Here is a 21,291-nt window from a genome sequence, read left to right as displayed (position 1 = left end):
TTAAAACAACTTTGAAGATCTATACCATACCAATTTTATAGGATTATATAAAAAAGAAATAGTAATCATGTGGGAGCAGTGAATATTGGAGAACAAGCATATCAACAAACTGTCAGAGTTATGAATTGGTCCAGTCATTCTGGAAAGTACTTTGGAATTTTATCCAAAAAAAAAGTCCCTCAGCTGTGGATAACCATTGACCCAGTGATGTCACTACTATAATAATGAGGATGGTAATGATTGTGATGTGTCCTTCATTCTCAAAGAAGACTATGACATGCACGTAAAAGATTTGAGTGAGGGGGGACTATGCAAAGTCATCAGTCTCACTTTTCTATTGGTATACTACAGGGAATGATAGAAAGGTTAAATTTAGAGAAACCTAAAAAGAATTACATGAACTACAGCAAATCCTCTTTTTTATCTTGACATTCAGAAAATTTCTATTTTTTGGCATTTTTCAATTTCAGCATAATAAAATTAAAAGAAAAGATACATCAGATGGGCTGACTTTGAGGTACTGTCTTTCCCCTCCCCAAAGATCTTCAAGTGGAGGATGGATAATGTGGCCCCTCATAGGGTATGTTACTGAGTGGATCTTTGTTGATCAGGAATTTGACTGACCTATCATCATCTCCCTAGGATCATTTTCTCAATAAATAGTCATTTATGAAGTGCTTAATATGAGCCAAGCATTGAAGATACAAATAAAGGAGAAAAAAGGCCAGTCTTTGTTCTGAAGGAGCTCAAAATTTAATGCATGAGAAATAATAGATAACTAGGTACTAATTCAGAAGAGGAAGATGTCTCTGTTCTGCCTTTACAAAAATATTTTCCTGTCTTATATTTCTCTCGTTCAGATGAAGTTACTGACATTTTTTCCAGACAAGTTGCCTTTCTTCTCTCTCTCTCTCTCTCTCTCTCTCTCTCTCTCTCTCTCTCTCTCTCTCTCTCTCTCTCTCTCTCTCTCTCTCCCTCCTTCCCTCCCTCCCTCTCCCTCTTCCTCTAACACCCAGTTGAACTTAAAAGTTTATCTGATGCCATATTCATCATGAAGCAGCTCTAAGAAGGTGAAAGATCTAACACTTCTAGAAGGAAAGACCCTTTCTTGATCTTTCTTCTTTTACTAAAACTGTACCAAAGTATTCCCACTTTGTTTTGATTCTTATGGATTGTTTTTCTCACCTAATTAAAGTACAGAATTGGGCCCCTTTCCTGAGAGAGATTATCTGAGCCAAGTTTTCACTCTGCCTCGTGGATTTCAATCTCCTTCAGTGCACTGATCTCCTTTGCTATCCAGTTGTTTTATAACAAAGATTAAGGGGTCTGTGGAAGTCTTTTCTTTGTTCTGATCATTTTCTGAATTGTAGGGAAAGGTTCTTTTCTAAGTCACCTCACCCTTGGATTTCATCACCAAGAGGTCTGAGCAGGAATAGTGCTTTTGTCAAAGTCATCCTGCTAACAGTAGATCCTTTGATCTGAAAAGCATCTCACTATCATGTAGGACTGTTGTTACCAGTACTCTGTGCCTGTGGGCTGGCAAGTTGTCAGTATGTACCAGCATGAATCAGAGAAGCCCTACCCATCAGCCTCTGCCAAAGATCCTTATCAGAGACACAGGGATGAAAGCTGTTGTTGATTTAAGGTATCTTGATATACAAAAAAGCACTAAAAGTGAACTTGCACAATTTGAGTTTAGACTTAGATGTGGAAATAGAGAATTGGCATTTGAATCACAGTTCTGCCTGTGTCACTTTGGGCAAACCTCTCTCAATTTTGTCATGTTCAAGATTGGAAGGACTAAATGTAGTTCATCACCCTAAAATCCTATGAACTGATTGCTTGACTATTGGCACCAGATTTCTTTTAATCTTAGCTTCCTCTTCATCATTTTTGCACTACCAGATTGATGGAATTGGTATAAAGAAATCACTTTGTAAATTGTAAAGCACATTTGTGTCAGCTATTAGTAGTAATATCAGTATCTTCAATGAAATATGACTTCTTTATAAATAAAGTGGTAGGAAAACAGCTCAGGAAGACCATTTTTGGTGGGGTGTCATGATCTTGGACTTCAGATCAAATTAAAGAACTAAAGTTCAATGACCAGTTACAATTTATTTTTGGGTAAATTTATGGAAATTATACCTTTTCCAGACAAGATACCTAGTGGCTTTAATAATTTGTTGTTTAAGTGTCTATCTGCTTATCACATCCTTCCCCTACACACACACAGACACAGACACACACAAATCAATCTCTCGCTCTCTCTCCCTCCCCCCTCCAATCCTGGTGCTTCTCCTTTCCATTAATAGACTAAGGCTAGTGACCCAGGAACATTGCAAATACAAAAACAAATACAGAAATAGGTGGAAACAAGTCAGCAAACAATGTGGAATATTGATTACTGCTTGCTAGTCTATTCCTTCATGAAGTATACTCCTCCAGAAAGAGGTAGGAAGGATTCTTTTAGATATCTCATGAGTAAAAGTACTGAGGAAAGAGGTAGAAAGGGAAGCTGATGGCCTTGCAAATTGCTATATTCTACAACAGGCTAGCCATTTAATAGATAAAAGAAAACCGGGAGTTTACACGTAGTATTTGACAGGGACAATGCAAACAGGTATGGAAACAGGTGGGGCAATTTCTGGGCAGTTTTGAAGGGATATCAGTTCATCTCAACAGCTAAAAAAAATTCACATTGTGGGAAGTTTCTGTAGTTATCTTTGCTTGGCTGATATGTACTAAGTTTGTGTTTTTGCCTAAGGAGATCACCAATTATATATATATATATATATATATATATATATATATATATATATATATATATAATATATATATATAATACCACCAATTATATATATATATATATATATATATATATATAATATATGTATATATGTTGCAAGTACAGCTAATTTCCCTGACAAAGGTCAAGATAAGAGGACTTGAGAAATACCTCTTCAGCTAGGATATGTTAAACATTTTTTTCCTTACAGAGAAAGGGGAATAAAGATTAGTCAGTGCTTAATAAAAGTTTAAATTTCATAGGAAAGTTTATTTAGCTTCATTCTCCTATATCTAACTCTATGTATATTGCCTTAAATTTCCCTTTTAAATACATTTTCATTTGTTTCATTAAATATTCCCAAATTTTTAACATTCTTTTCTTAAATTTGAGCTCCAAATTTTAAATTTTCTCTCTCAATTCTACTCCCCTCATGAGAAAGCAAGCAATTTGATATCAAGTACCCATACAAAGTCATATGAAACATAGTTTCATATTAACCATGTTGCAAAAGAAAACAGACTTTAAAAAAACCAAGAAAAATAAAGTACCAAAAATGCTTCAATCCTCATTGAGTTTATTAGACTTCTCTCTGGAGGTGAATAGATTTTTCAAAAGTTCTTCAGAATTGTATTAGATTGTTGTATTGCTGAGAATAGCTAAGTCTTTCATGGTTGATCATCATAAAATATTGCTATTACTGTATATGATGTCTTCCTGGTTCTGCTCATTTCACTTTGCATCAGTTCATGTAAGTATTTCCAGGTTTCTTCTAAAAGCATCCTGCTCATCATTTCTTAGAACATAATCTTATTACATCACAATCATATACCATAACTTGTCTGTCATTCCCCCAACTTTTGAGTATCCCCTCAATTTCCAATTCTTTATCACCACAAAAAAACTGTTATAAATATTTTTGTACAAATAGGTCCTTTCTCCTTTTCTTCGATGTCTTTGGGTCACAGACTTTATAGTGGTATTGCTGGTTGAAAGGCTGACTTAAGTTTCTAAAAACAAATTATTAATGGAGAAGTAGAAAAAATAATGGATTCAGAATCAAAGAATGTGGGTTCCAATTCCAGCTCTGCTGAATATCTTCTACTAGATATCTTAGGAGAAGTCAACGAACATTTCTGGAGTTGTTTCATCATCTATAAAATGAGTTGATTGGACTAGATGATCTCTAGGGTCTTCTCAACTTTGAAATTATTCTAGGATTCTATTTAGAACAGACAAAACTATATTACTGCTAGCCAGGGGAATGTGATCTGAACTCAGATCTTTTTACAGCAGGTACTGCTGTTCCATCATGCTTCAAGTGGAATCTTTGGAGAGGCAGGTTCAGCCTTGATAGAAGAAAAAATCTTTAGAACTAAATCTTTAGTTAACTAATCTTTAGAACTAAAAAAAGGGACAGAGGGAATAAGTGGAGGAAAAAGGGACATAAGCAGATGTTAAAGGGGGCATTGGCTTCCTCAGGATGACAACTTTGCAAACCTGGGGAAATAGGGAGAATGTTATTACCCTCTATTTTAACAGGGAAGGTAGAAGTTAGGAATTGTTTGGGGGAAAGATAATGAATCCAGTTTTTGACATGTTGAATTTAAAATGCCTAGTGGACATCTAACTTGAAATGTCTCAAAAGGCAGAAGTGATATAGGATGAGAGTAGGGATGAAAAGGTCAAGTGACAAGAATATAAAGTTTTGGTGTCTGTTGAATCAATTCACCAAGTCATCTCTTTCTACCCTACTATCTGCACCCCTGAATCACTTCCCAGTCATCAGTCACAAAAGAATCAATATGGCGGTCCAGTTATAGTTATCCCAATTCCCTGTACCTTAAAGATGGATTTAATTGACTTGATTATATATTAATACTAAGAAACTTCCATAGTCATGCCTGGGGGAAGCATAGCCAGGTGCTCTAGTTAACTCAAAATATTACAAGACATTGATTTGTAGCTTTGGAAATGATAAGCATTACATTCTCTTAGGAATATAAAAGGAATTAACAAGCCTTTATGACTTGTATTCTGTGAACTCAAATCTAAGTCATAGAAAAATCTCATTTCTCTACATTCCTTGCCCCTTAGTCCTTGTCTACCATGTGAACAAATTTAGGATTATTTTGTTGATGTTTAGGTATTTTCAGTCATGGCCAGCTGAACCCCTTTTGGGGTTTCCTGTCTAAAATACTGGAGTAGCTTGCTATTTTCTTCTCCAGCTCATTTTGCAATGAGGAAGCTGAGGCAAATAGGCTTATTTGTCCTATATAGGAGATGCTCCAGATCACCCAACTAATAAGTGCCTAAGGCTGGATTTGAACTCAAGTCCTTCTAACTCCAGATCTGTTACTCTATCCATTGTACCACCTAGGATCATAGGTTCATAAAGTTAAAGTTAGAAGAATCTTAGAGGCCATTTCATTCTACCCTTTCATTTATAGAAACTAAGAGACTTGCCCCAAGTCACATAGTAAGTATCTGAGACAGAATTTAAACATAGTCTTCCTGACTTGATGTCCAACATTTTATCTATCATTCCATGTCTCCCTTGTTAGAATATGAGCCTACACTCTTCTCTCTGCAGCTTGACTCAGTTCAGTTTCTACTGTACATAGAACCTACCACCCTCTTTCATTTATCCTTTCCTTATGTTTTAGTAAAACCCTTACTGACTTTATCCATTATGTGTCACTTACACAGTGCCAGTTGTTCTTAGTTATTTTTCATGTATTTAATTTACTCAACTCTTTTCACAATCTCCTAAAGGTGCAGCGACATATAAAGACAGAGCGAGGTGATCTTAAATAAAATGAGTATAAGAAGCACTGTGATGAAGGACTAAAGAATTTCATATAGTGCAGCAAAGATGTTAATTGGGAGTAAACACTTTGGGCCAGTCGAAGTAAACTGCTGTAGACAGAGTGGGGTGAGTCAGTTTGCACAAAATCTCCATATAACCTGTTGGGGGCGAAAATGAGCCTTAACTGGTGATGACCCTGGTGGAGAGAGTACCTAACCCACAGACAGTCTGCACGACATTTTTTTAAATATGAAAGTCAATGATATCCAAAGGTGAGGTTGTTCTGTTGACAGAAAAAAGGAGGATTCTTGCCACAAGTTCAGGACTTGTACTTCTACATTCTTGCACCCTTACTAGCATTTTCTGTGGCTGAAATGATGCCATTTGTATGCCTAGTGATGACATGGTGACTATATTTATCACCTGATTTTGCCTCAGGCCCTAGAGAATAACCACAGATATTTGCTTTTCATCTTCGAAAGTAATTTTTTTCTTAATACTCCAGGGACTTTATTGATTGATTGTTGTAAGCCATTGTTGTTACTAATTCCTTAAAAACTCCTTTCTGTGGAATACTCTTTTCTTTATCCCAATTGCACTGGACTTTTCCTGCCTTGTACAAGTGGGAAGAATCAAGATATAATAGCTAGTTTTGTAAATTATTTAAAGTTTTGTAAAGTGCTAAACACATATTATCTCATGCTACTATTATGCCCAATTTATAGATGAGGAAACAAGGCAGATAGAGGTTACAGGGCTTTCTCAGGGTCACACAGCTAAGAAAATGTCTGATGGATCTGAACTCAAATCTTTTTACAGCAGGTACTGCTGTCCCACCATGCTTCAAGTGGAATCTTTGGAGAGGCAGGTTCAGCCTTGATAGAAGAAAAAAGATTAGGAAATCTTTAGAACTAAAAAAAGGGGCAGAGGGAATAAGTGGAGGAAAAAGTGACATAAGCAGAGGTAAAGGGGACATTGGCTTCCTCAGGCAGATCTTCAAGCTGAGTCTAGATTGTCAGGTGTGTGGTGGAAATAAATGATTCTGTTCCATTTTTCATCCTTATCCCTTTACCACCCTGCCCCTGAGGGGAGGGGAAATGGGATTGCCCATTATAGGGAGCATTTGTTTTTCTGTCTCTCTCTGTCTCTCTTTTCTCTGTCTCTGTGGTCTCTCTCTTTCTGTCTCTCTCTGTGTCTCTATCTCTGTCTCTCTCTGTCTCTGTCTCTCTTTCTTCTGCCCTCATCCCCTCTCCCCTCATCCCCTCTCCCCTCATCCCCTCTTCCTCACTACTCCCTTTATTCCTTCCCTGCTCTCAGTTATTTATTGATCTTTGGGGGATCAGACCTGGAGAGCAGATCTATATTTTCTTGAACCATTTATATACTTCAGTGGGAAAAGAAGAAAAATGTACAGTGAGGTTATGTATTCTGCTTTGGGCTTCCTTGTTAAAGTGAATTAAAAATAATTCAGATTAAAGCCCACAGGACAAGGAGTGGTAATAAATAGAATTTTGAACTTAATAAAAATTCTCCATACTAGAAGAGCAAATAAAGAAAGGATCTTTGTCCTCCCTTTGTTCCTTTTGTGTAGGCCCTTGTTTGCACCAGAGGTTGTCACATGCATCCTAACTTCCTACAGCTACTTCTTTCATTATAGAATGAACGCACTTCCCTGACTATTTCTAAAATAGAGAAAAGCAGAATGGAACTGAGTTCACTTGGAGACTGATGTCTGTAATTTGATTTTATAGCAATTACAAGCATTAGCAAAGAAACATAATCAGCAGACCTAATGTATTTTAACATGAGTTCTACTGATGACATATATGCAGCCTTTTTTCCATTTATGTAATGGAAAATTTTGAAAATGTTTTCATGAAGAAAGAACAATAAGAGAACCAGTGGTACAGTAGGGGTGGGCACGTCCTGCTTCTCTAGGCACTGGAAAAATATAAATATACATCTTAGATATTTTCCTTTCAAACTAAATCATGTGATATTTTGTTCTTATTCAGTCACGTCCAACTCTTCATGACCCCATTTGAGATTTTCTTGGTGGAGATACTAAAGAGTGGTTTGCCATGTTTTTCTTCAGCTCAGGAATCTGAGGCAAACAGGGTTAACTGACTTGCCCAGAGTTACACAAGACGTATCTGAGGCTGGATTTGAACTGAAGTCTTCCTACCTCCTGATCTGGAGCTCTATCCACTGCACCACCTATATCTATAATGTGACATATAATTTATCAGGTCTTCAGAATGAACTACAGTGTATAATAGGGAAGGGCTACAGTTAAACTTAGTGATTCTTAGATTGACTTATTATTTAAGCCAGGGGTATAAGCTAGTTCATACCAGTTAGCAAGAATTGCTTACTAAATATTCAGAATGAAAATATTCATTTATACCTTAGAATTTACCAAGCTCTGTGAATCAGAGTTTATTTATCTAGATTTAAGAAAGGAACAATTTAAAATTGTTGTCAACATATAATTTTTTTTTCCTCAGGGAGATGATCGTTAAATATTTACTAGCATGCCCTCGCCCCCACCTATTACCTATGCTTTTAAAAGTCCTTTCAGCTATACAGTTATCTTCTTCTCAATTGAATTAAAGTTATTTTGTGAGGGAATGGATTTTCAGGGGCTAGTGCAACATCCTTATTTTATGGGCAAGTGAACCTATTCCTTTAAGGTTCAAGGTTAGATGTATTTACTAAAAAATAATTAACACTGAATTTTGTAGGGGAACATGAGAGAAATATATGCTGGATTTTCAGTTTGGGGCTTACATTCGAATATATGCTTTTTAAAAAAGACCTCTTTTTGGTGTTTTCCTGCCTTAATTTTCTTTTATTTTTGCTAGCAAAACACAGCTGGTGTAAACTGTGAAAGGTGTGTTCAAGGTTTTTACCGTCCTGACAACGTTCCAGTAGAAGCACCCCATGGTTGTATACGTAAGTCTTCTCTACTTGGTTTTGTTTCACAACTACATTAACTGGCCATCCACTCAAATTTCATCTTTTCTTGCGGCCTTTGAGTCATCTCTAATTGATTTCTCTGATTCACTTCTAATAGCCAACCAATTTCCAAATCTTTTCAAATTTACCTCCAAAATATATCTCATATCCATTCCCCCTTTCTCCACTTATATGGCCACCATTATTGTTTAGATCCTCATTACTGTTGGTCTGGACTTCTGCAGTTTTTAAATTGGTCTCCCTATCTCCTATCTCTCCCCTCTCCAGTGCATCCTCCACACAGCCACCAAGTGCTTATTCCTGAAGCACAGATCCTACTGTGTTATTCTTTATCTTAAAAACCTCAAATGACTCTCCCTATTCTAGGATAAAAAAAAATAGCTTTATCTATTTTTTAAATCTGGTCATAATCTGGGTTCAGTTTTCTTTTCTAGGCTTAGTCTTTGTTATTTTTCCATCACATGTTTTATTATATTCCAGCCATACTGGTTTTCTTTCTTTTTTTTTTTTTAGGGTTTTTTGCAAGACAAATGGGATTAAGTGGCTTGCCCAAGGCCACACAGCTAGGTAATTAAGTGTCTGAGACAGGATTTGAACCCAGGCACTCCTGACTCCAAGGCTGGTGCTTTATCCACTACGCCACCTAGCCGCCCTCATACTGGTTTTCTTTGCTAGTTCTAATACATGCCTTTCTTCATAACTAAAATGTACTGTACCTCTTCCTTTTAGAATTCCTAATTTCCTTAAAAGTTCAGCTTAAGTTCCACCTATTTTGGGACGCCTCTCCTGATATCCTCCATTACTCTGGAAATTCCTTTATAATTAATAGTCTATGTCAAGTCAACAGCATTTATTAAGTACTTTCTATATACTAGGCTGTGCTCAAGGCTAGGAATACCTATGCAGGCAAAAGACAGTCCTTGTCTTCATGGAGCTTACATTCTAATACATGCTAAAGGAAAGATGGTTCTTGTCTTCTTGGAACTCATATTCTAAGGCAGGCTAAAGGAAAGACAGTCCTTGCCTTTGTGGACTTACATTCTAATCCACAGGTTAAAGAAAAGACAGTTGTTGCCTTCTATTCTAATGCACAGGCTCAAGGAAAGATGATCCTTGTCTTCATGGAGTTTACATTCTAAAATCTGCTAAAGGGTAGGGTCAGAGAGAGAAAGTACCTACTCAGGGGCAGGGTGATAAAGCTTGGAGAATCAATAGTGGGACCAAAGAAGAGGTGAAAGATAGAAGTTCAAGGTGAAGCTCATCATAGGAAGTAAGGTATCAGGGAATCTTTCATCATGAGAAGGTGACTATGGCATAGTGGCTAAATCCAGAGAATCAGGAAAAGGGCTTAGAAAGGACTTCATACTTATTTCACCTCAAATGGAAGAACCTTAAAAGGAATGTAAGAACTTTAAAGACTAGAACTGCTTTTTAAATTTTGAGTGCCCCCTACCTGGCACATGGTAAATGTTTACTAAACAATTGTTTGCTTTAATTGAATAATCACTCTTTTTCTTTACTGTCTTGGGAAATAATGGAACAATCTTTAGAACAATTAGTAGTAAACTCACTAAAGTTACACATAACACACATACACACTTTTTTTTTTGGTGAAACCTAACTGGATGAATAGAGCAACCACCATGGAATCAGGAGGACCTGAATTTAAATTGGCCCTCGGATGCTTACTAGCTGTGTGACCCAGAGCAAGTCACTTAACCCTGTTTGCCTCAATTTACTCATCTATAAAAAAATGAACTGGAGAAGGAAATGGCAAACTACTCCAGCATCTTTGCCAAGAAAACCCCAAATGGATTCACACAAAATCAGACTTGATTGAAACAACTCAACAACAACAAAACTTTTCTGTCATTCTGACAAAACTGTCATTGACAGTTGAATAATCTCCTTATAAACTTTAGTTAAGGTGAATCATGTCTGAAATAGAAAAAAGCTAAACTTCTTTCTTTTGTAAGAATAATAAATTTTGGGGGGCAGCTAGATGGTGCAGTGGATAAAGCACCGGCCCTGGAGTCAGGAGTACCTGAGTTCAAATCTGGCCTCAGACACTTAATAATTATCTAGCTGTGTGGCCTTGAGCAAGTCACTTAACCCCATTGCCTTGCAAAAAAACAAAACAAAAACCTAAAAAAAAAAGAATAATAAATTTTGGACTGTATGTACAATTTCTATGATGAAGGGAGCTCTCAGTGAAGAAATTTCTTCAGTCAATGCATATCTCCTGTGAAACTTAGCTTTGGAAAGTGGTTTTGGGGGGAGGGTAATTGAAAGTTTAAACAGTTTGTCTAGGATTACACAAGTAGAATGTGCTGGAAGGAGAACTGGAACCTTCTAAACCCCTTCTTCTAGACTTCTAGACTCTGTCTATTACTTCATGCTTCTTTTGAACAATTAAAATAATTATTATAATATTGATAGCCTCAACAATAAGAACAACATTACAGTCCTGTATTAAATATTGCCTGAGAAATATTGATACTTAGTGTATTTGCCTTGCCAAAGTGCAACAAACTAATTATTGTTGTTGTTTTTAACTTGGATGTCTGTCCAGCCTGCAGCTGTAACCCTGAGTATACAGATGGCTGTGAACAGAGCACCGGTCGCTGCTTTTGCAAGTTGAATTTCCACGGAGAAAACTGTGAGCGCTGTGCAGAAGGATTCTACAACTTTCCATTTTGCCAGCGTAAGTTTAGATTGTTGCTGGGGAAGTTATCCTTTTAATTGGAAGTTGCAAAAAGGCAGATTTAGGCTTTCTGTAAGGAAAAGCTTCCAGACAATTACCACACTAAAACACCTCATGAAAGGGTAGGCTCCCCATCATTGCCGAACTTCAGGATGACTATTTATTGAGAATGTCATAAGAGGGATTCTTGTTAAGATCGAGTTGACCCAGATGCCACGGAGGTCCTTTCCTGTTCTGAGCTTCAGATTCAGATTCTGCAGTTGTACAAAATTTCATGGATCAGGGTTGGAATGGCAGTACCCTTGGAAAGAAAATTTCAGACACTTTAGGATGTTAACATTTGGCATTCATGGTTTACATTGTATACTAATGTAACTGCATGTTAATCACACACAATTCTACCTGCTGAGCTTAAGGAGAACGAATTGAGATTTTGTTACATATATATCAGAAGACAGATAAAGAACCTAAGGTTAACAGGTAAAGTTTCTTTAAAATGAATATATTTGCAGAGTCACATGATTACAAGAATAAGTTTACAGGTACATTTTTAAACAATTAAAATTTGTTATTGATTTCTTTTTTTCGCCATTTTTTGTATCTTCAGAGCTTAGCAGAGTGCCTGGTTCATAGTAAACATTCTATAGAAGGCTTCTTGATTTTTACATCCTTCTTCCACCTTCACTGAGCCTTATACAAAAGAAAAATTAAAGTTGCACATAGATTTTTAGAGAAAGTTTAAGCTTTTATTCATATTCTTTGTTTTTATATCTTTTCTCAACTTCCCTTATCCTGTGGAGTGATCCTTGTAAGAAAGAATGAAAAAAAAAATCAAGTCACAGATAGATTTTTTAAAAAAAGTTGTTTGAACATTACCACAGCATTCAGAACACATGCCAGGGTTTGGCTTTAGTTTTTATTAAAAATCTTATTTACTCGTAGCTTGGTTTTTTAACTTAGACCTTAAGCTTGTATCCCTTTGTAGAACTAATTTGATTGTCCTTAATGAGCCTAATTATTTAGTTTTAAGAAATGTAACCATGTTCTATATTTTAAAAATGAATATTTGGTTAAAACAATTGTAAGATCCAAGAATAATAAGTGGTTTTTACAAAATTCTGATAGTTTTTGTTAGCCTAGATAATCATATGTGAGCATGTTATAATTAGCATTCAAAAATAGGTTTCTGTCCTACATTATTAACCCAATGACCCAACTAATGTTGAGTTTTTTATGTAAATGGAGCAGTAACATATGCTTCAATTTTATAGGGAACCCTGGAAATAGTAAAGCAACTTGTAAAAAAGTGTAAGGGGATTTCCCTCTTACTCACTATTGTCTTCAAATGGGGCAGTGCCTCCAAATGCTCTCCAGAGTGGTTATGATATTGAGTAAAGCTATTTCTTTTAAATCTGATTGCTTGAAATACTCTTTTGAGATAAGAGGGAGTATGAGGGCAGAGGAAAGGGAATATTCTAATAAGAAAAATCATTTAAGAATTCATATTCTATTTCTCAACTTCCCAAAGAATAAACCAAACATCAAATATAAGTCAAAAGCTTCCTGAGAGCCCCATACATTCTTCATAGAAAGTGCCCACAACAACTAAAGAAGGTCAGAGGTGATTGTACTGAATTCAATACTCCAATGTACTGCAACATTTCCTTTAGTAGACTGTGTTCCTATTAATCATTTAGCTATATGCATTACATTTTATAAGTGGTAGACTTACTGTACACAACAATCATGTCTTTGTCTACCTGTGGAAGGAAAGAAAGAAAAAAAAATCTAGATGAAATGCATGGGAATTAGTTAATGGCAAAGTGCCAGGAATCTCAGAAATTACCCGAGAGATACAATAGTAGTTTATAACATGCTGGATCTCAGCCTTGCTTTGTATATCTGGCTGCCTTTTTTAGGGCAGGAAATATATTTTAATATGCCTTTCCTTTAATTTCCTTCTCTTAAAAAATGAGCTTAGTAAAAGAAATTCTCCTGGATTTACTGCTGTGATATTGTATGAATTTGACATTTACTCTAAATACTAAAACTAATTGCGTGGTGGAAAGTGGGGAGAGTGGGGAAGAATGTGAGCAAGTAGTGTCATGGGGAGAAGGTATCTGAATAAATTGATATCTTAAAGCAATCTTATTATTTGAGATTTTGTTTCTTTAGAATTTGTGATAATTTGATAAAGGTTGGGTTAAAATTGTATGCAGTAAAGAAAAAAAGCCCAAGGACAATGTTTACCTAGTTAAGAAAAATAGTTTAAATTCTGTTCTTAGTGTTCATTTACAAAGGATAAAATTGATTGTAGAGGAAAAGACCTTTAACATTCCTTATCATTGATACAGGACTGCTATTAGGTAATATTTTGCAAGTCTGTTTTTAGTTACTAGATGTAGAGGAAGGATATTGTATTTCCTTTAAAATGTTCTACTAGTCAGAATTTTCACTCATTTACAGTGACCTTGCCCCCAATTTGTCTAAATTAATAAGTTTTTTACCTGTAATCTCTCTAATTTCATCTTAAATCATTTTTAAAGGAATTCCTATTTATCCTATTTCTACCCCAAGACCAGAAATTTCTACTGCTGCTGGAGAAATAAAAGGCAAGTAACTCTCCCATTTGTCTTACGTTTCCTGAAACTATTAAGCCTAATATGTAATTTATTCAACAAATATTTGTTAAGCATCTACTGTGTGCAGAGCACTAAATATTAAAGTATTTTTTAAACAAGAAAATGATTTCCAAATATGTGGTTAATTTTTACCTGTTCACTTGTCCTTTTCCCCTCTCACCACCCCCAATCCTCTCCACCCTCCAGCTGACTGGAATAGCAACAGGAAGGGGAATTTAATTAGACATGAAGTAAAGGAAATGGGGAAGAGTTTGGAAGTTTGTTATAAAATGATAGAGCAAACACAAGAACTTAAGAATAAAGCTTCATTTCAAAAAGAACATTGAATAACATTGAATAATGACATTTGTTGAGAAATATGCATGCAAAAATATTTATTTCAGAATATTTTAGTGATCTGCAATTTCATTGATGTTGGAAAATATTTCTTCCCCTTACATAGACTGTAAATCCTCTACAAATTAATGAAACTAGCTTTAAGAATTCCTTTGGGGGGGCAGCTAGGTGGCACAGTGGATAGAGCACTGGCCCTGGAGTCAGGAGTACCTGAGTTCAAATCCAGCCTCAGACACTTAATAATTACCTAGCTGTGTGGCCTTGGGCAAGCCACTTAACCCCGTTGCCTTGCAAAAATAAAAATAAAAAAAAAAGAATTCCTTTGGCCATTTTGGTGATAATTACCTCTGAAAAGATTTAGGCTGTTCCTTGGACAACAGACATTCAGTCTGTTTTAAACCTAGTTTCCCATGTTTTGTAAATGATAACTGCAAACCTACAAGGTTGATGCTTTCCTTCCAAAGTGCCTTCCATGCCAGTCTTCCAAACCCCAGTCACCCCCATGACAGGATGAGAAATTGGAAGGCAAAAATATGTATCATAAATCTGGACTTAGTTTATTATAATCTTTCTATGGGTTTTAAGATATGGCAATGAACTTAGGCTTCCTTATTCCCATTGCTTAAACAAATTTGAATTTTATTTAAATTTAAATGTCTAAAGAAATTTAACTAAGATGACTTGGTTTGGACGCCATGCCATCTGAAGTCTGGTTGATAGAACTGAAAGTGTTAAGTCAGAGAAGAGAAGACTTAGGAGTCACATAATGGCTGTCTTCATACATTTGAAGATTAGCCATGTGGAAGAGGTGTGAGATTTATTCTCTTTACTAGGGATTCTGATCTTTTTTTGTGTTATGGATTCTTTTGGCAGTCTGTTGAAACTTGAAGATGCCTTCTCAAAATAATGTTTTTAAATGCATAAATTTGTAAGATTTCAGAAGTGAATCATATTTAAATCTCTCTATCTCTCTATCTTATCTATCTCTCTATTTTTGAGATTCAAATTAATTAGCAACCAGTTCTCTGCCCTAATGATCATTTTAAGTGATCAAAAAGATATATAGAAAGGTAGTTTAATATTTCATGCATTTAATACTTAAATAAGAACAAAAAGAGAGGAACACAAAACTAGATCGATTGTTATATTACTCACAGTAAGCAAATAAATTCTTATGGAGCAAAAGCAGCCACATGACCATAGCAGCCAATGTTGGACCATATGCAGAACCAAAATTCATTCTACCTATTCTAACTTTTTTTTCTTCTACTTTTGTGGCTTCCAATAATGGGCAAGATAACCCTTGAAATCTATATTTCTAGTGGTTCATTGTGTCCCAGTTTCCTATTGGTTTCACCATTCAGGAAACACCAGTGCACTCATGATATCTCAAGGGAATTTTGAATGTAACACAAAGCTGAAAGAAATGATATTTTGTCACCTCCTGGTTGTTTGGCACTTTTTCTCTCTACATGTGTCACATGTTTGTTTACTGAAATAACAAAAATGAAGGAATTTCATCAAAGATATAATGAGTTTTAAGAAATGAATAAATAAATATTGCAAGCATAGTTCCATCAATTTTTTTCACCTATGGCCGGAATGAACATTACTATAGGCACAGATGAATGGTAAAAAAGAGTAAGGAATGTAAATTTGTGATTTCCACACTGGGTGGCTGCCTAGTTGCCCACCTTAGATAGAAGAACTCTGATTTCATATAAGGAAAATGTCTCATTAAGTGAATTAACTAAAAATAGAATTTGCTGTTTTGGGAGGGAATGATTTCCTATCACTGAAAGTCTTGAAGTAGAGGTTGCTGTAGGAAATGTTCCCATTCAAATATTAGTTAGATTAGATTCCCTCTGAGGTCATTTCTAAGCCTTAATTTTCTGTGATTCTTTTATTCTCAAAGGAGAGAAAGATGGAAAGGTGTGTCTTATAAAGGGGAGAATATTTCAGTAAGGGATGTTTTAGGGGAAGCATCAAGACAAAGGCAAAGAAAAATGTCCTTTTAAATTCGAGGTGTAAAATCACCTTAATTTTGACATTGGTGAAGAGTGTTAGGAGGCTGGCTGTTATTATTGTTTCAGGGGCTTTATATAAGACTTGAGCTTGGAACCATGGGTCAAGAAATGATAGAATTTCAAGAATACCTCAGCATTTTAAAGGCTATATTGACACACTTGAATCTATGACTTTCTAGTTTCTTGAGACATTTTTTACATATATGAAATCAGAATCTCCCTCTCTAAACATCTACTCATTGTTTCAATATTTCTAGTTTTAAAAATGTGTAGCATTGTTGATTAATTCATTGAGGGGAATATCCATGTGAAAAAATGAGTTTATATTAAAAATATAACTTTTTGCACAGTGTAGTGATATAGTCAGACCCATACTTTAGGAGTGACACTCTGACTGCTCTGTGGAAACAAATTGTAGTTAATTTTTCTTCTTCCTCCTCCCACCCCCAAGACACTTTAACCAGGCTTCAGGATGTATTTAATGTATTAGAAGTGGGCCTTTGCTTTTCCTGAAAGTCTAGGTTGTTAAAGGAGCATTGCAATTTTCCAAAGGCAATCCAACCTACTCTCCTCGTTTTTAATTCTGGAGCTGCCTTGTCTATTTGTACTTCCTGACCCAAATAAATATACTAATGGATATGCTCTATCTGGGGGGACCTAAAAACCTATTGGTAAAAAGCTTGCATTTCATTATGGAATAACTCTAAGTCAAGTGAACACTGGCCATCTACCACACTGTCAGTTTCTTCAGAATGACTGGGCTATAAATCCTTCCCTTTAAGTCATAAACCCAATGTTGCTCATTATTCCTCATCTGAATCCTTCCCTTTAAGTCATAAGCCCAATGTTGCTTATTATTCCCCATCTGAATCCTTCCCTTTAAGTCATAAGCCCAATGTTGCTCATTATTCCCCATCACCACCACCATCCTGTTTAACATTTGCCTCTTTACCTGAACAGCATGTGCCCTATAAAAGTAAATTGGGCAAGAGTAGATAGTTTGCTTAATACAAATGTAGTCTGTAAGTATTAATGAGCCTTAACTCAGTCTCCTGAAGAGACTCCTGATTATAATTTGCCTTTTCCATCTTAAACTCTGAAACCACAGCATTGGCACAAACATCAGATATCTCATGCAGCTTATAAGTGGATAATAAAATTAGTAACAGCATCTGTACATTCCTTTAATCACTGAGTGGATACAATATAAGATTTATGATCTGTTGACTTCAATACTTCAAGGAATCCAAGATCTTATTGATGTGGGTACTCTATGCAGAAGGCAACCCATCTAGGCCTCTCCTCTCTGATGCCATTCTTCATAAATTCCCCGTGGAGGATATGCCCAATATGGAGATATTTCATGGCATTATGCTCCATTAATTATTGCAAATGTGACCTTGAGTTCGAAAGCCCCATCTTCCTGTCCTAAGACACCAGCTATGAGACCCTGAGCAAGCCACTTAACCCTCAGTTAAGTTACCTCAAGTTTCCTCATCTGTAAAATGAACTAGAGAAGGAAATGACAAACCACTCCAGTATCTTTGCCAAGGAAAACTCCAAAAGGGGTCCAAAGAGTTGGACATGACTGATAAAACAACTGAACAAAATCCTAGGTCTATGCCCTATATTCTTTTTGCTTCCTTCTGCTATACTTCCCAGGCTTCTGTGTCTCCTCTCCACACATCCAGAATTCCAAAGCTGCCTTAGGCAGCTAAGAAAGATAGAGCTTGCAGACTGGTAGACCTGAGTTCTAATCGAAACTCAGCTCTGTGAGACTCATGGCAAGTCATTTTACCTCTGTATCTCAATTTCCTCAACTGCAAATGGGGATAATGATGACTCCTACCTCAGGGTTGCTATGAAGATTAAATGAGGCAATATTTGCAAAATACTTAGCATAATCAGTAAAGAGCTTGTTCCTCTCCTCCTTCCCCTATATGTGTTTTCAAGAGACTTTGTCCTTCACTAATAGATGCTGATCCCTAGCACCCACAAACACTGCTTGTCCTGTTCCCACCTTCTAGTGAAAGGACTAAAGAGCAATGAAACAGCTAAATGGGTGAATGGTCAGCTGGAGGTCTGCAACTGACTGCGGGTTTTTCAGAATGTGGAATGAATTCATACACTGCTCTTTGAACCAGAAGAGTTAAAAAAGGGCATAAATTTTATTACACAAATTACTGTAAAAGATTAAGAAATAAAATAAAGACAGTCAGCTAAACCTCTTATGGAGGTTAAGAAATCTTTAAGAAAGGTAGTCCTAGGGCAGCTGGGTGGTACAGTGAATAGAGCACCGGCCCTGGAGTCAGGAATACCTGAGTTCAAATCCGGCCTCAGACACTTAATAATTACCTAACTGTGTGGCCTTGGGCAAGCCGCTTAACCCTATTGCCTGAAAAATCTTTAAAAAAAAAAAAGGTAGTCCTGCAGGAGGCTTCACAGTTATAATAGCAACAGGGCATCACCAGAAGCCACAAGAGGCAAGCTAGCCAAATCAGAACAGAGGAAAACAAGAGAGGAGAAGGAGAGAAGCCTTTAAGCACAAGTCTATGGTCAGAGAAGCAAAGGCCAGTTCAAGGCAATGTCCACTGCGCATGTCTTGAGCTTCAAAGCACCAGTCCAGATGATTTCCCAACAAAAATACCTGAGCCTGGAATCAAAGAGACATAGGGGAAACCTTCCAGGGGGTGTCTCTGTTAATAGGGAAGACTTGACCAGGGTCAGGAATATAGCCTGCTCCCAGCCAAGGTCATATATCACAACAGCCTAGAATCAACAAAGACATAAGATACTTACCAGGGGGTGTCTGGTGGGACTTGCAGCTTTCCCCCCTCCCCACCGGTGCCTTGCTAGACAGGAGTTTACAAGGCCAATACAAAAAGAAAAATACTTTAACAATACAGAAAGAAAAGGACTATAGCATATATCTGGGTTACAATATTTGTTTTTAATTCAGAAAGGGAAAATTTATATTATTTCTCTCTGCCCAGTGTTCCCCTGCTTCAAAATGATTAAAATTTAGTGACAAGGTAAGAAGCAAAGAAAAAGTCTAGATAATCTATCAGCTCTATAGAGCAGAGTCCTAGAGTCAGGAGGACCTGAGCTCAAATTCACCCTCAGACATTTGTAGCTTAACTACAAATGACCTTGATTGCCTTGCATCCAGGGCCAACTCCAGTCTTCCTGAATCATAGCTGGACACTGGTACCAGGTGACTCTGGAGGAGAAAGTGAGGCAGGTGGCTTAGCACAGCCGCCCTCCCACCCCCAACTCAAATCTAATTCACATGCTTGTCCTGCAATCATGGTGGTCATAGAGGAAGTAGGACAAACATCATTATATCAGCCCCTGAGCAATAGAGAGCACAAGGACTAAGTCAGTCTGCAAACAGTGACAAAGACCTTATATATCTTATCACTCTTTTGGATGCATAATCTTAGCTTCATTTGAATATGTGTAGATTCCTCAGTCCAGGCAAAGGTGCTCTCTACTGCAATATCCATAGGCTGTAAACAGAGGGTGGGAACTGTAGATTTTGGGTTATAATGTTTACTGAAGAAAATGTCGTTCTTAAGTATTTTAGAATTATTTCATTATTTAAAATAGCTATTTCAACATATTTGCTATTAATATCTCATAAATTTTTCTTCTGTTATAGATGGTTGTCCACCAGGATTCTTTGGACCTCAATGTCAAGGTAAATTTCTACTTATTTTTGAATTCTAAGGCCAAGGTTTTTAAATGCAGATATATATTGATGCTCATTGAGAATGAAAGCTCTAATTTCATTTTTTTTTTTAATCTTTCACTTTTCAGCTTGTCAGTGCTATGGCATAGGTGCAATACCAGGTGACTGTGATAGGAATACCGGACAGTGCTTCTGTCAACCTGGATTTCATGGTTTCTCATGCAACGAGTGTGCCATTGGATATTTCCACTATCCCTTCTGTCAGAGTAAGCAGCCATATTTAGATTTGACATGGAGAAAGGAGGTGTATTGTAGGCTAGCAATTTATTATTTTTAATTATAATTTTAATTGGACACTTTAATAATTTTAATAATAATAAAATTTTAATTATTATTTACTCTTCCTAATATAGTCCAATTTCAATAAGGTTGTAGCTACAGGGAATAAAGAAGGGTTTTGATTTAGTTGAGTTTTCTACCTCCTTTTAGTTTCAGCTTTTATGGAAAATCTTTTTTAAAATGAAGCAGTCTATTTTCTTGATTTAATAAATGGTGGATAGCAAGTATAATTGAATCTTTCTTTGACAATTCACTGTAGGTCTTAGAATACCTTAGGGCAATCCTACTGAATGACAATGATCATTGTACAGTTAGGTGGAAGTAGGAAGTGTAGGAGGTTGAGTTGAATGTGTACAGATTCAGCATATATCCTATGAATTGTTGGGTTGTGTTTGTGTGTGTGTGTGTGTGTGTGTGTGTGTGTGTGTGTCAAGCAAAACAGAGATCTAAATGAAGATCTAATAATAACATCCTCAAAAATGAGTGAGCCAAAAAAGTCCATTCTAGAAACAATAACTTTGTGAAGCACTCCTTTCTCAGCTCCAGTTGTTCTTTCTGGCTGTTTTTCATGCCCAGGATTCTCTTCCTCCCCTCTGACTATTGAGCTCTCCCTTCCTGTAATTCTCAATTCATACCCCAGCTTCTGCAGGAAGCCTGCCCCAATCCCTCTTAATTCCAATGCACTTCTTCTGTTAATTATTTTCTATTTATCCTGCAAATAGCCTGCTTTGTATATTTGTTTGCATGTTGTCTCCCCCATTAGATAAGAAGCTTCTTGAGGGTAAATACTATCTTTTGCCTCTTTTTTGTATCCTTAAGTACTTAACACAGTGCCTGGAACAAATTAGTTGTTTAATAAATGCTTATTCATTAATTGGCTGATTAAAAGAAAATTATAATGGTGAGAAAAAATGCTAAAATTTTGGTAGCCTCAGAGGAAAAGTAATATCTCTGAGAAATATATTAACAAAATAGA

At 36.3% G+C, this 21,291-nt stretch overlaps 1 protein-coding gene across 1 annotated transcript in view; it reads left to right on the top strand.

Moving 5' to 3' along the window:
- LAMA3 (laminin subunit alpha 3) overlaps positions 1 to 21,291 on the top strand; it is a 231,751-nt gene that overhangs the window by 20,649 nt on the left and 189,811 nt on the right. Inside the window, exons 7-11 of the mRNA XM_074200327.1 lie at positions 8,462 to 8,552; positions 11,149 to 11,280; positions 13,827 to 13,892; positions 19,947 to 19,985; positions 20,105 to 20,242. Of these exons, the coding sequence (XP_074056428.1) occupies positions 8,462 to 8,552; positions 11,149 to 11,280; positions 13,827 to 13,892; positions 19,947 to 19,985; positions 20,105 to 20,242 (466 nt within the window). The remainder of the gene's footprint in view (positions 1 to 8,461; positions 8,553 to 11,148; positions 11,281 to 13,826; positions 13,893 to 19,946; positions 19,986 to 20,104; positions 20,243 to 21,291) is intronic.

This window comes from Macrotis lagotis, chromosome X (genome assembly GCF_037893015.1).
Source record: "Macrotis lagotis isolate mMagLag1 chromosome X, bilby.v1.9.chrom.fasta, whole genome shotgun sequence".
Lineage (NCBI taxonomy): Eukaryota > Metazoa > Chordata > Mammalia > Peramelemorphia > Peramelidae > Macrotis > Macrotis lagotis.
This window is presented reverse-complemented; position numbering and strand designations above follow the sequence as displayed.